The 13,073-nt window shown below is 44.2% G+C and overlaps 1 protein-coding gene across 1 annotated transcript; it reads right to left on the bottom strand.

Annotated features, from left to right (window-relative positions):
* Positions 1–266: 266 nt before the first annotated feature.
* On the bottom strand, positions 267–1,050 carry LOC100767372 (60S ribosomal protein L28). Its single transcript, XM_027414756.1, has 2 exons — positions 919–1,050; positions 267–500 (listed from the first exon to the last, which is right to left on the bottom strand). Exons 1-2 carry the CDS (start codon positions 1,048–1,050, stop codon positions 267–269), a joined length of 366 nt encoding a protein of 121 aa, XP_027270557.1.
* Between the last annotated feature and the right edge of the window lie 12,023 nt (positions 1,051–13,073).

The raw sequence follows: 13,073 nt of genomic DNA, 5'->3' as shown, positions 1-13,073 counted from the left end.
CTCCTAGATTGTCACACATCCTCACTACCACAGTATTTCATGCCCCCAAACAACATTTCCTTCCCTATTCTTTCCCAAAATAAGACATGATTTCTTCAGCTTAACCACAAGCCAGTCATAGCCTTGCCTTGGTATTCCTTCATGTTTTTCATTCATTCATGCACTCAGTCATTCATTCATTTTCTTTGTGCTCCTACAGGATGTGATTTTTTTTTTTTTTCTGGTCGAAAAAGTCAATGAACTCTATTGCTTCTGGGTTGTAGGGCTCAGGAGCTCTTGGTGGGATGGGTGTGTTTCCTCTTCACCACCACGGGCTTCTGGCTTTGCAGGATGGCACTGCTCCTGCGGATGGCCTCCATGTGCAGATCCAGGCGATACTTGTTCTTCCGGATCAGGTGCCCGATACTGCTGAGGGTGGCTGGTTTTCGCTGACAGGATCTGCATTTCATGACCACCACGACCCCTTTGCAGTTGGCCACGGGCTCCACTCCCACAGTCTTCTGTGGGGAGATACTCTAGCCCCGCCCCAGGTAATCTGGACAGCTGTGTGAGGGCAGGGTGAGGGGAAGTCTAAGGTGACTAGAAAAGGCTTCTTAAAGGACCCTTAAAGGTCCCTCTCTTCCCCCTTCTTCTGGCCCTGGTCCCGGCTCCCTCCTCCTCGCTTTGGCCTGCTCTTGGCTGATGTATCTGAATAAAGAAACCTTGCCCGATTGCCTACAAAAATAGTATTTTTTTGTTTTTTGTTTGTTTGTTTGTTTGCTTTTTTCGAGACAGGGTTTCTCTGTGGCTTTGGAGACTGTCCTGGAACTAGCTCTTTGTAGACCAGGCTGGCCTCGAACTTACAGAGATCTGCCTGCCTCTGCCTCCCGAGTGCTGTGATTAAAGGCGTGAGCCACCAACACCCTGCTCCACTACCACGGTCTCGAGGTTGTAGAGGAAGAAGTTGCGGACCTTCGGATTATTGGGTTCGGTGCTGAAGGTCTGTTTATTCCTCTTGATCAGGAAACTGGAGCAATTCTGAACGACCATCCGTTGCAGATGCACAGACATGGCTGCCGGAGACGGAAAGAGGACCAGGATGTGATTTTTTTTTTTTTAATGTATGCAACATTCTGCTTCCATGTATATCTGCACACCAGAAGAGGGCACCAGATCTCATTATGGATGGTTGTGAGCCACTATGTGGTTGCTGGGAATTGAACTCAGGACCTCTGGAAGAACAGCCGGTGCTCTTAACCTCTGAGCGATCTCTCCAGCCCAAGGATGTGATTCTTAAGCATGTTAGTGCAGTCACCCAAAGGAGAGGTTATGCAGGACTATCCAGGACTATCCTCTGAGTGAAGCAACTGCCATCTTTGGGTGTTCAGCTGTGCCTACTTGCTAAACATCCTAGATGAGCTTATTGACTATTTACATCCCTTCATAGAGGAGTAGGGAGAGACATAAGACCCTCACCTGCTAATCCTTTACACCTGTGATAGGCAACTCTGCCCTAACTGCATGTGGCCAATGGGAAGGGCTGGTGTATAGGCTGGGGAAGACTGGGGATTCTACAACTATACAGCTATGGAAAGACTATGCAGCTATAGGAAGACAATGCAGCTATGGGAAAGCCCTCATCCCCACTGGGTAAAGGTTCTAGTAAGGCCTTTTGAGGTAGGTGCATCCACACACCCTAGGTAACCCCTCATCTAGGCTCTGTAAGTAAGCCTAATAAACTTACTGGTTCCCCAGAGTGAACTCTGCTGAGATTGTGTTTCTGTTTGTCCTTGGGACCTCAGGAGGAGGAGGGGTAGCTATTGTTTATGTCTCCTGTTGGGATGGAACTTTAGCAACAGAGGTAAGACTTGGAATGGGGGGGGGTAACCAGAAGTTGTAGGGAGCCATCCCTGCATTCTCCATTACAAGATGGCACCTGCACCCGGCAGGCACCGAATGTAAAGTTAATGCGCACAGGCGCTGGGTAACTTTCCATTCCTTGATCTCTGCCTATTCCGTGGCGTCATATGGTCCGATGAGCTGCAGCCAATCATAGGGTGACATGTCCCAGGCGGCGGTTGCCAGCCTTTATTAGGGGACAGGATTCTTGGCTCGGGGTCTCCGCTTTTGTAAGCTTATGCTCTCTCTCTCAAGACGCATAAAAGCTTTACTGCAGAAGGATCGAGTGTCCTGTGTTGTTCTTGCTGGCGAGACAATCGCTCGGGACAAGAAGTGATGAGAAAAATTCAACTAGACAAAGTGGCACAAGCTTACAACCCCCAGCATCCTAGAGGTTGGGGCAAGCAGGAACCAGAGACACAGTTTCTCACTGTCTGCCAAGTGTAGGACCTGAGTTCTTTTCGGAGGCTGCCACTTGGGTGAAGTCTGGATTTTTGGCTGTCCCACAGTAAAAGAGTTACAGGGAAGTTAATGTGATGCAGAACTGGGGTTTATTGAGAAGCACTTTAATGTGGATTAAGCATTAGGGTTAACACAGAGGACCTTAAGAGGAGAGCACACACCCAAGATTGTGGGTGTGGACGTCTCCAAAGAGTCTGTCTCCCTTAAGTGTCTTTACAATAGCTATATCGAACCTGATAGCATCCGGAGTAACATCTCAAAGGGGTTGCTAAGGAATTTAAATCGTGTGCAGGTGCACGCATGTCAGAGGATACACATGGGGAGGTCAGAACCAGCTTTAAGGTTTTGAGTCTGTACTTTCCTCCCCCCATGGGTTCCGTGAAAGAAACTCATCATCATATTTACACAGCAAGCATTTTCATTCACTAAGCTATCCTGCCGGCCCCTAATGAGGAATTTAAATGAGATCATAGGGTGGGTCATAAAGTAGGATAAATTCAAGCTTTATGGTTTGCATGGGGAGTTGATACATTTTTGCTGTTTTAAAAAATTATATTTGTGTGAGATTCCCAGAAAATTTCAGGTTCAGGTCTGTAGTTAATTTTATTTTATTGTTTTTTTTTTTTTTTAACTCTTTGGGGGCCTGCCACACAGCTCCCAAATAAATACATGGAGATTTATTCTTACTTAGGAATGTCTGGCCTTAGTTTGGCTTGTTTCTAGTCAACTTTTAAAATTTAAATTATCCTGTTTCCCTTTAACCATGTTTTCCCTCTGGGTTTTCTACCTCTCTTTATTCTATATATTTTACTTTCCTTCTTACTCCATGGCCCACTGTGTGACTGTGTAGCTGGCCCCTGACATCTTGCTGTCCTCTTTTCTCACTCCTAGCAGTTTTCTTTTTCTATTTATTCTGTCTGCCTGCCAGACCCACCTATCCCTCTCTTGCCTAGCTATTGACCGTTCAGCTCCTTATTAAACCAATCAGGCGTTTCTAAGGTTTATTTATTTATTATGTATACAGTGTTCTGCCCAGAAAAGAGGCACCAGATCTCATTATAGATGGTTGTGAGCCACCATGTGGTTGCTGGGAATTGAATTCAAGACCTCTGAAAGAGCAGCCAGTGCTCTTAACCTCTGAGCCATCTCTCCAGCCCCAAACAGATGTTTTAAACAGGCAAGGTAACACAGCTTTGCAGAGTTAAACAAATGTGATATAAAAGAATGCAACACAGGGCTGGGGAGATGGCTCAATGGTTACGATCACTGGCTGCTCTTCCAGAAGACTCAGCACTCACTAACTCCAGTTCCAGGGGATCTGACAACTCCACACAAACATAGATGCAGGTCAAACACCAATGTACATTAAAAAAAAAAAAAAGAATGCAACACATCTTTGCATCATTAAATAAATGTTGCATGGCATAACTAAATGTAACGCATCTTAAACTAATGTTCCTCAACACAGATCTGGGAGAGAGTACTACTCAAGGTCACCTACTTGGGCCTTAAGTATGGTTCATCACTGTTTTATCATGCTTACCTGGAAACAATAGTGTATTGCTTTTCATTAAAGTTTTTGTTTTGTTTTGCTTTGTTTTTTGAGATAGGGTTTCTCTGTAGCTTTGGAGCCTATCCTGGAACTCACTCTGTAGACCAGGCTGGCCTCAAACTCACAGAGATTCACCCGCCTATCTCTTGTCTTCCAAGTGCTGGGATTTAAAAGCATGTGCTGCCTCCACCCAGTTTCAATAGTGTCTCTATGCAGGTGAGCTTCACAGCAAATTTGGTGAACTGTGCTGAAATTCTAGACTCTCAGCTGACAAGAGATTTCAACCAGACTCTGGAATGACAGGCTCTTTTTGTTTCTCATACTCCCTTAATTTCCCTATTTTGCTATTCTGAGGAGGATCTAGCCTGAGCTACACAGTGAGACCCTGTCACTTTAGTTAGTCTTCCTTCCTTCCTTCCTTCCTTCCTTCCTTCCTTCCTTCCTTCCTTCTTTCTTCTTTTCTTTTTCCTATTTATTTATTTATTTATTTATTTATTTATTTTGAAACAAGGTTTCTTCATGTAGCCATGGCTGTCCTGGAACTAGCTCTGCAGACCAGGCTATCCTCAAATTCATAGAGATCTGCCTGCTCCTGCCTCCCAAGTGCTGGAATTAAAGGTATGTTATTATTCTTGTGTTGGTTATTTGGTTTGTGCTCTAGACATGCTCTACCCACCCTCTTATTTGTGTTTGTTGGATGGTTGGTTGGTTGGTTGACTTGAGCCTAGGCCTCAGTCTCCTGTGTAGTAGATTATAAGCATGAAGCACTACATTCAGCTCATCTCACCCCTTTTAATCTACCTTGAGTTCTTTTTCTTCTAAGTATTTAATTTTTAAAATGGTTTGTTAATTTTTAATAAAGATTTTTATTTTATTGCATTCTAAACTATGTGGGTATATGTCAGTCTGTGTGTAGGTATGTGCACTTGAATGCAGGTGTCCTTAGAGGCACCAGATATGGGTGCCATGAACCAAATTCAGTTCCTCATGCTGCAGGGGACTGACTGCACACTCTCTCACCTCCATTGTACAACCTCTCCGACCTCTGTGAACACCCACACACATGCACATACCCACACAGACACATATACCTAACTAAAAATAATGAAACTGGATCTTAGCCAAGTAGTGGTAGCTCACTCCTTTAATCCCAGCACTCAGGAGGCAGAGACAGGTGGATCTCTGTCAGGCTAGCCTTGTCTACAGGGTGAGTTCCAGGACAGCCAGGGCTACACAGAGAAACCCAGTCTCGGGGAAAAAAAAAAAAAAAAAAAAACTTTAATAAAGCACAACTCTATTTCAAAACAAAACAAAACAAAATAAAAACTCATTCAATAAATAAGATGTAAAAGAGAAACTCATGCCCACCTATTCTCACTACCTCACTGAGTCATTCATTTCTACACCCTTCCCAGGAGTGGGGATCACACCCAGTCGATGCCCCACCCCCCACCCCCAGTTCAGTGCCAGGCTAACAGGTATGCACCACCACACCCTGCAGTTCTTTGTAGATTCTGGACATTTATCTCTTCTGGCAATAAATTCATATATCTTTTCCAAGTTTCTATAGATAGAAAACGTGACTTCCAGTTTCTCGAGCATCGTTGTAGGCCAGGTACTCCGGGAAGTAGACTTGAGATACATTTGTGTGTAGATAATTCACCAAGAGGAGATCTCAGACACATACGTAAGCAGTGAGATAAACAGGATTAAGTTGAAAGCAATGTTAGGCTGTGATGTAGTTGCAAAAGAGGCCTCAGCAGGCCCTCGGGGACCTCTAAAGCTAGAGCAGCCTTTTAGAACTGGTCCAAACTAAGGCAAAGGCCTCACACATTTGTACCCATGAAATAACCAGAGACTGAAGGCAATCCATTTCCGGGAAGGGGGTGGCTTGAACTTGGCAAAGTAGAAAATGGATGCCAGTCTCCAAAGAGGAACCTGTAGTATTAGGATGACAAACATCCACCACATTCAGCAAGCCTCGAGACTCCTGTTTCTGAATTCAAATGCACACATATTTCCACATGCTGGTACCTATTTCAATATTCTTCTTTACCTAAAGAGAGTGTTAAGGTTTGCATTGCTCCATTGCTTTGATCACTTGGGTTGGAAATCTTTCTGTTGCTTGTTGGGTTTCTTGTAAGTTTTGTTATTTTAAAAAAATCTTTATTATGGGGAGACATGGCTCAGAGGTTAAGATCACTGACTGTTCTTCCAGAAAACCCAGATTCAAATCCCAACACCTACATAGCAGCTCACAACTGTCTGTAATTCCAGTTCCAGGGTACCTGACACCCTCATAAAGATATACATATAAGCAAAACACCAATGCACAAAAATTTAAAAATCCTAGAAAAATATTATTTTTAACTATGAATAAGTAAGTGGGGGATCTATGTGGGGGAACTATGCACATGGGTACAGATGTCCACTGAGGCTAAAGGCAAGCTCCACTTAGAGCTGGAGTCACAAACAATTGTCAGCCAACCAGTGTGGGTGCTGGGACTTGAACTCAGGTCCTTTGGAAGAGCAGCAAGCAGGCTTATTCACTATACCACCTTTCTAGCCCCTTTTCATCAATTTTTAAAAACTGTAGTGTGTGTGTGTGTGTGTGTGTGTGTGTGTGTGTGTGTGTGTGGTGTGTGGTGTGTGTCATGGGTTTGCAACAGCATGTGTGTGGAGGTCAGAGAGCAACTCTATGAAATTAATTCTCTCCTTTTCACTATTGCATAAATGTCTGGGTATCCAACTCAGGCTGCAAGGCTTCTGTCTTTACCCACAGAGCCATTTTAATGGTCTGGTTTTTTTGTTTGTTTGTTTGTTTTTGTTGTTCTGTTCCATGGATTTTAGATTTAATTATTTTATTTTTATGTGTGTAAGTGTTTTGCTTGAATATATGTGCACCACATGGATGTCTGATGCCCACAAATGTCAGAAGAGAGCATTCCATCCCCTGGAACTGGAGTTATTTATGGATGTGAGCTACCATGTGAACGCTAGGACTCAAACCTAGGTCCTTGGCAATAGCAACAGATACTCTTAACCATTGAGCCACTTCTCCAGCCCATAGTTTTTTGTTTTTCTAAAGAACAATTGAACAGCTGGATGCATTGGTGCATACCTATGATAATAGCACTTGGGAATTAGAAGCACAAGGATCAGCCTGGGCTATATGTGAATCTGTCTAAAAACAACAAAAGGGTTGCTGAGATGACTCTGCTTGTTGAGGTGCTTGCTGCCAAGCTAGACAACCTGAGTTCCTGAGAACCAACATGGTAGAAAGAGAAGACAAAATGGTGGGTGAGCATGGTGGAGCGCACCTGTATTGCCAACACTCGGGAGACTGAACGGGAGCAAAGAAAGCACTTGTCTCAAGAAGGAGAAAGAGAAGGAAGAAGGGAGCCGGGACCAGGGCCAGAAGAAGGGGGAAGAGAGGGTCCATGTGTCCCGGGTCCTTTAAGAAGCCTTTTCTAGTCACCTTAGACTTCCCCTCACCCCGCCCTCACACAGCTGTCCAGATTACCTGGGGCGGGGCTAGAGTGTCTCCCTACAAAAGACTGTGGGAGTGGAGACCGTGGCCAACTGCAAAGGGGTCGTGGTGGTCATGAAACGCAGATCCTGTCAGCGAAAACCAGCCACCTCTTATGAAAGGACGACCCTCAGCAGTATCAGGCACCTGATCCGGAAGAACAAGTATCGCCTGGATCTGCACATGGAGGCCATCCGCGGGAGCAGTGCCATCCTGCAAAGCCAGAAGCCCGTGGTGGTGAAGAGGAAACACACCCATCCCACCAAGAGCTCCTGAGCCCTACAACTCAGAAGCAATAGAGTTCATTCTATTCTATAGAGTTGCTAATATGAAACTAAAGAAACACACACACACACACACACACACACACACACACACACACACACACACACACACACACACACACACACACACACACACACACACACACACACACACACACACACACACACACACACACACACACACACACACACACACACACACACACACACACACACACACACACACACACACACACGAGTAGTAGTAATAAGAGACTAGCTTGGAGAAACAGCTCTGGAATTAAGAGCACTGACTGCTCTTGTGGAGGACTCAGATTCAGTTCCCAGCACGAATGTTAGACAGCTCATGACTATCTGTAACTGTAGAGTACTTGACACCCTCTTCTGAACTTCATAGGCACCCACACTCATGTGTACATATGCATACATGTAATTTAAAAAAACAAGGGCTGTGGGGGAGGAGAGATGGGGGTGAGGGGAGGGAGAGGGAGAGGGAGAAGGGACTTACATGTGAAACAAGCTTGTTCCCTAACTTGAACTAAAAAACAAAAAAACAAAAAACAAAAAAAAACAAAAAACAAAAAACAAAAAACAAAAAAAAAAACAAAAAACAAGGGCTGGGGAGATGGCTCAGTGGTTAAAAGCACTTACTGTTCTCTCAGAAGACCTGAGTTCAATTCCCAACACCATAAAGTGTCTCACCACTTTCTGGGACTCAACACACTCATATACAAGTACTCACAAATTGATACACACCCAATTTAAAATAAAAATAAATTTTAAAAAGTAGTAAAATAAATTTGACATTTATAAAAAACTTTGCAAAAGCTAAAAGACAAGTGATACATTTGGAAAATATTTGTGAGATGCACATAATTGTTCCAACTACTAAGGAAAGAAAGTGACAGGACTGGAATGTGGTCGTGTGGTGGAGAATGAGCGGGGTCCCCAGCAACACACACACACACACACACACACACACACACACGCACACACACGCACACACACACACACACAGGCAATGACAGACAACCAAAGACAGAAGACTGACTGTGATTTATGGATAAAGCAATACAAGCAACCATTAAAGGGTTAAAAAGTATCAAGGCATGTTGGTCCATGTCTATAATCCCAGAATTGAGAAGACAGAGTTGGGGGTGGGGGAGGGACGACAATCACCAAAAATTTGAGGACAGAGCCTGGACTGCATAGCAATTACAAGACAATTTAGGCTACATAACAAAACGCTGTCTTAAAAAAACAAAAAGTAAAGAACTGAACAGTTACTCATCCCTATTAGTAATACAGAGATGATAATTAAATATCCCATAACACAGGGCTGATGAAATGGCTTGATGGCTGAGGTACTTGACACGAAAACCTGACAATCCCCAGAGTTCAAACAAAGGTGGAAGGAGAGAACTGACTCCATAAATGCTTACTGTCCAGCCTGCTGCCTCCTGAAGAGTATTCAATACCAACCCCATATTACCACTGGGGCCAGGTGGTTAAAAAATTAATAATTTCCGTTTCTGGAAAAACTATGGAAGAATGAATATTTTGTTGTTGTTGTTGAGCAAAACACAACGGACAAACTTTTGTTTAACTGGTGTTTTAAGACAGTTTCTCTATTACGTCCTGGAACTCAATGTGTAGACAAGTTTGGCCTTGAACTCAAAGATCTGCCAGCCTCTTCCTCCCAAGTGCTGGAATCAAAGGTGTACACCATCATGTCTTGTCCTTATGCAACACACACACACACACACACACACACACACACACACACACACACACACACACACACCCCACAAACAAATGAGATAAATTGTTCTAAAGAAGAAAGAGTAACAGAGCCACTGGAAAACACAAAAGGTGACAGAGAGACAGAGCTGTAATCCTACCACTAACAGAAAATCTGTCAACATTTTCTAATGAGACTTTTGAACTCCTTTCTTTGTATGGCTAATTTTTAACTTATTTGAGATCCAGACTGAACAGTATTCAAGTTGTAATTATCGTCCTGTCCTCAGTTTAAGTTTCTGTTCCAGGAAGTTGCCTAATCTGGAATTTTCCCCTTCCACTGAAGTCACGCACTATCTTCCTTCAGGTCCTGCCTCTGGGAGAAGCCCAGAACTGTGATGTTAGAAAAGCCTCCTCTGCTAATCTCTGGCCTGGAGACCCTGGGTCCTAACCCCAGAGCACAGGAAATGCTCACCTGGGCTATGACCTTTAGACTGCTTTTCAGCTTGTGGGAAGGATGCTCCAAACACAGGCAGTCACAGGGCTAAGAAGTCCCTTGATGATTGAATGGACACACACACACACACACACACACACACACACACACACACACACACACACACACACACAATTAGGAAGAAGACATTTGCAGGTTTCTTTCAGGAAACCTACCTCCCCCCGCCCCAACCTCTCTCAGGCTGAACTACCCCTATATTTAGATTGCAAAGCAATGTGACCTGGAACAAAAGACTCCTATCACTGTGTTTGTTGCAATCAGTAGCAAATTTACCCCTAGTCCAGTGGGGGAGAGTGTTAAGTTGAACAGCAAAACCAAGGCCATGCTCCTCTAAACTTGAATAATGCCCACCAACTGGAGGCCAACCTTGCCAATGGTTGCCCCCACTCCACCCCCCACAATCTTTTACCCTACCCACCCACCATGCGAAGGCCCTAGCTGTTCCTGAAAAGAACAGTGCCACCTCAGAGTAAGCCCACACTTCCACTAGGTGATTGAACCCTAGCAATCCCAGAGAAAAAAAACACCAGTTGAATTAATATTAGTTCAATCGTGATCCTGTACATCATGGGATTTTACAAATCCATGAACAGGCTGATAAGCATAGCAAATAAACACTGAACTTTTCAGAGTCCCGGAGATGGAAGCCAGGCATGGTTTTACACTCCTGTAACTGGAAGCCAGGCAAGTATTGCACTCCGATAAGTCTAGAACTGGGGGTGGGGTAGAGGAGTGAATTCAGAAAGATCTGATGAGCAAAACCAGCCTAAGTCATGTGAGACCCTAACTCAAAGCAGACAGAAAGTCAGGGATTGAGGGTGAGGGATAACAGAGTACTGGATTACAGACCAAAAAAAGAAACTCCGTTTCCAAGACTGCAAAACGTATTAGGCATACTGGCACACACTCAGGGGGTAGAGGCAGAAGGATCTTTTGAAGTTCAAGGACAGGCAAGCCTGGTCTACAAAACAAGTTCCAGCCAGGACTGGAAAGCAAGACAATGCCTCAAATAAAACAGAAACGACACAAAAAAGAGATTGCAAGATCTTTTTGAGGTAAGTTACATGACATATAATTTCTCTTGCCAAATTGCCCGCTTCTGTCATGCACTGGGCTCCATGACACACTTGGAAAAACCCATACTAGGATTAAAAAGGGGGATGAATCCTAGTACTGAAAATCACAGTTACTTCCTGAAATTACCCACTGTTGTTTTAACTAATGAATTAACATCCTCAACATTAAAGTCTGCCATAAAATAAGCTGTCTGAAATCCTAAAGGTACCACTCTCTTAGGAAGCCCATGCTACACTCTGCACCCTTGGGTGTAATCTGCGGGCCTTGTTTTAGGCATTCCCCTAATACCAGTACTTGGGGACGGGGGGGGGGGGGCTGCAGCTCAGGGGTAAATGCTGATACTTAATCGTGTTGATGTTATGCTGTCTACCAGGGCTGCTGGCATTTTCTTAAGTAAAATGAACTCGGATGCCCAATTGAGACTCTAGGTTTTTGAATGTTCCTAGAGTCAGGATCAGGCTGTGCCCTGCTTCAGGTTACTCCATATTGTGTGAAATTGTTGTTTTCCAGGATGTGCCTTCCTGTGAGAGTCTCCATTTCTCAGGCAGCATTTGACTCTATCTTGAGTGTAAAAGCAGAAGCTGGGTGATGATGCAACTTGATGGACATTTAAAGAGAACCATCTATCTGGCCCCACCCACAAGAAAGACTCATAAGTAACATATTCTTAAGAGTTAACATATTCTTAAGAGTTAAGGTGGTGCACACCTTAAATCTCAGCACTTGAGAGGCAGAGGCAGGCAGATCTCTGTGAGTTCCAGACTAGCCTGGTCTACATGAGCTAGTTCTAGGACAAACCCTGTCTTGAAAAACCAAAAAAAAAAAACCACCCTACAGATTTATCAAAGTTGATTGGGACAGTATGAACACATGGGCATAGCAAAATCACATCAGGAAAACCACAACCAAGAAGTAAGTCTAAGAACTAACTAAGGAGGCTGAAATCCCACACATAGACCCTATAAACAGATGCCTAAGACATGGTGACAGCCCCCACCAACCTGCCGTCTGACCACCCAGTGTGTTCATTAAAGGACTGACAGGCAGAAAACTACTGACTGTCCCAGGGTCCACAGTTTGGTTTAGTCTCTGCTGTGGATGGGTTGCCGTCCTGTTTGTCCATGTGGACTTGAGCCTGCACTTTGCCTCTCTGACTTCCATAGCTCTGCACTTCACTTCTGCAGCTGCAGTCAACCCTAAAGCTCAGTGTGACTCTGCAAAGGCACCTCTTGGAAGACCTCCAGCAGGATCCAGTATCTAATTCCTCCCCAGATTTTCTGTATACTCCTGTAGACTTTCTGCCCCTTGAACTCTTCTACAGCCTCTTTAACCCATTGTAGCCATTCAGTAATCCCTATATAAACATATATAGAGATTCATTTACTGCGTGATGACCTGAGAGTTGATATGAACAGGTAAGATTGGGGTAAAAGAACCTGTGTGCCCCAGCTGACTATCAAGGAATATTGGGATTACTTGACAAATTATTCTCAATAAAACCAATGTAGCTTGTACATTTGTTGGTATCCAGTAACTCTGGCATCATGAAAAGACACAAGGTGTCAAGGTTTCTGATGTTGCACACTCATGACACTGAGAAGGCAGACTTGTTAAGTGAAAATGAATGCTAGGTGTAGAGGCTTACCATCGTGATCCTGACATGTGGCATGCAGGAGGCTGAAGCAGGACTGGTGCAAGGTCCAGCCCAGCCTGAGCTACAGGGTAAGATCCCACCTTTTTAAAAAAGTGAAAACAATCGTAGCAAGATTTGTACGTTGACCCAGGCAGTGGTGCCACGCACCTTTAATCCCAGGACTCCTGAGGCAGAGGCAGGTGGATCTCTGAGTTTGAGGCCAGCTTGGTCTACAGAGTGAGTTCCAGGACAGCCAGGGAAGATTTGTCTCAGAAGATTTGTCTGTGGAATGACCAGGGTCTCCCAGTTTAGAGAAAAGGCCTTCCAGGTTTTTTTGTTTTTGCTTTTGTTTTTTGTTTTTGTTTGTTTGTTTGTTTGTTTATTTTTACCTTCCAGTTTGT

The sequence above is a fragment of the Cricetulus griseus genome, chromosome 4 (genome assembly GCF_003668045.3).
Source record: "Cricetulus griseus strain 17A/GY chromosome 4, alternate assembly CriGri-PICRH-1.0, whole genome shotgun sequence".
NCBI lineage: Eukaryota > Metazoa > Chordata > Mammalia > Rodentia > Cricetidae > Cricetulus > Cricetulus griseus.
This window is presented reverse-complemented; position numbering and strand designations above follow the sequence as displayed.

Excerpts from the sequence above, each read along its gene's own strand:
- LOC100767372 (XM_027414756.1), bottom strand. The coding sequence starts at position 1,050 with ATGTCTGTGCATCTGCAACGGATGGTCGTTCAGAATTGCTCCAGTTTC. Across the intron at positions 501-918 it reads TCCTCTACAACCTCGAGACC|AAGACTGTGGGAGTGGAGCC; the intron begins GTGGTAGTGGAG and ends ATCTCCCCACAG.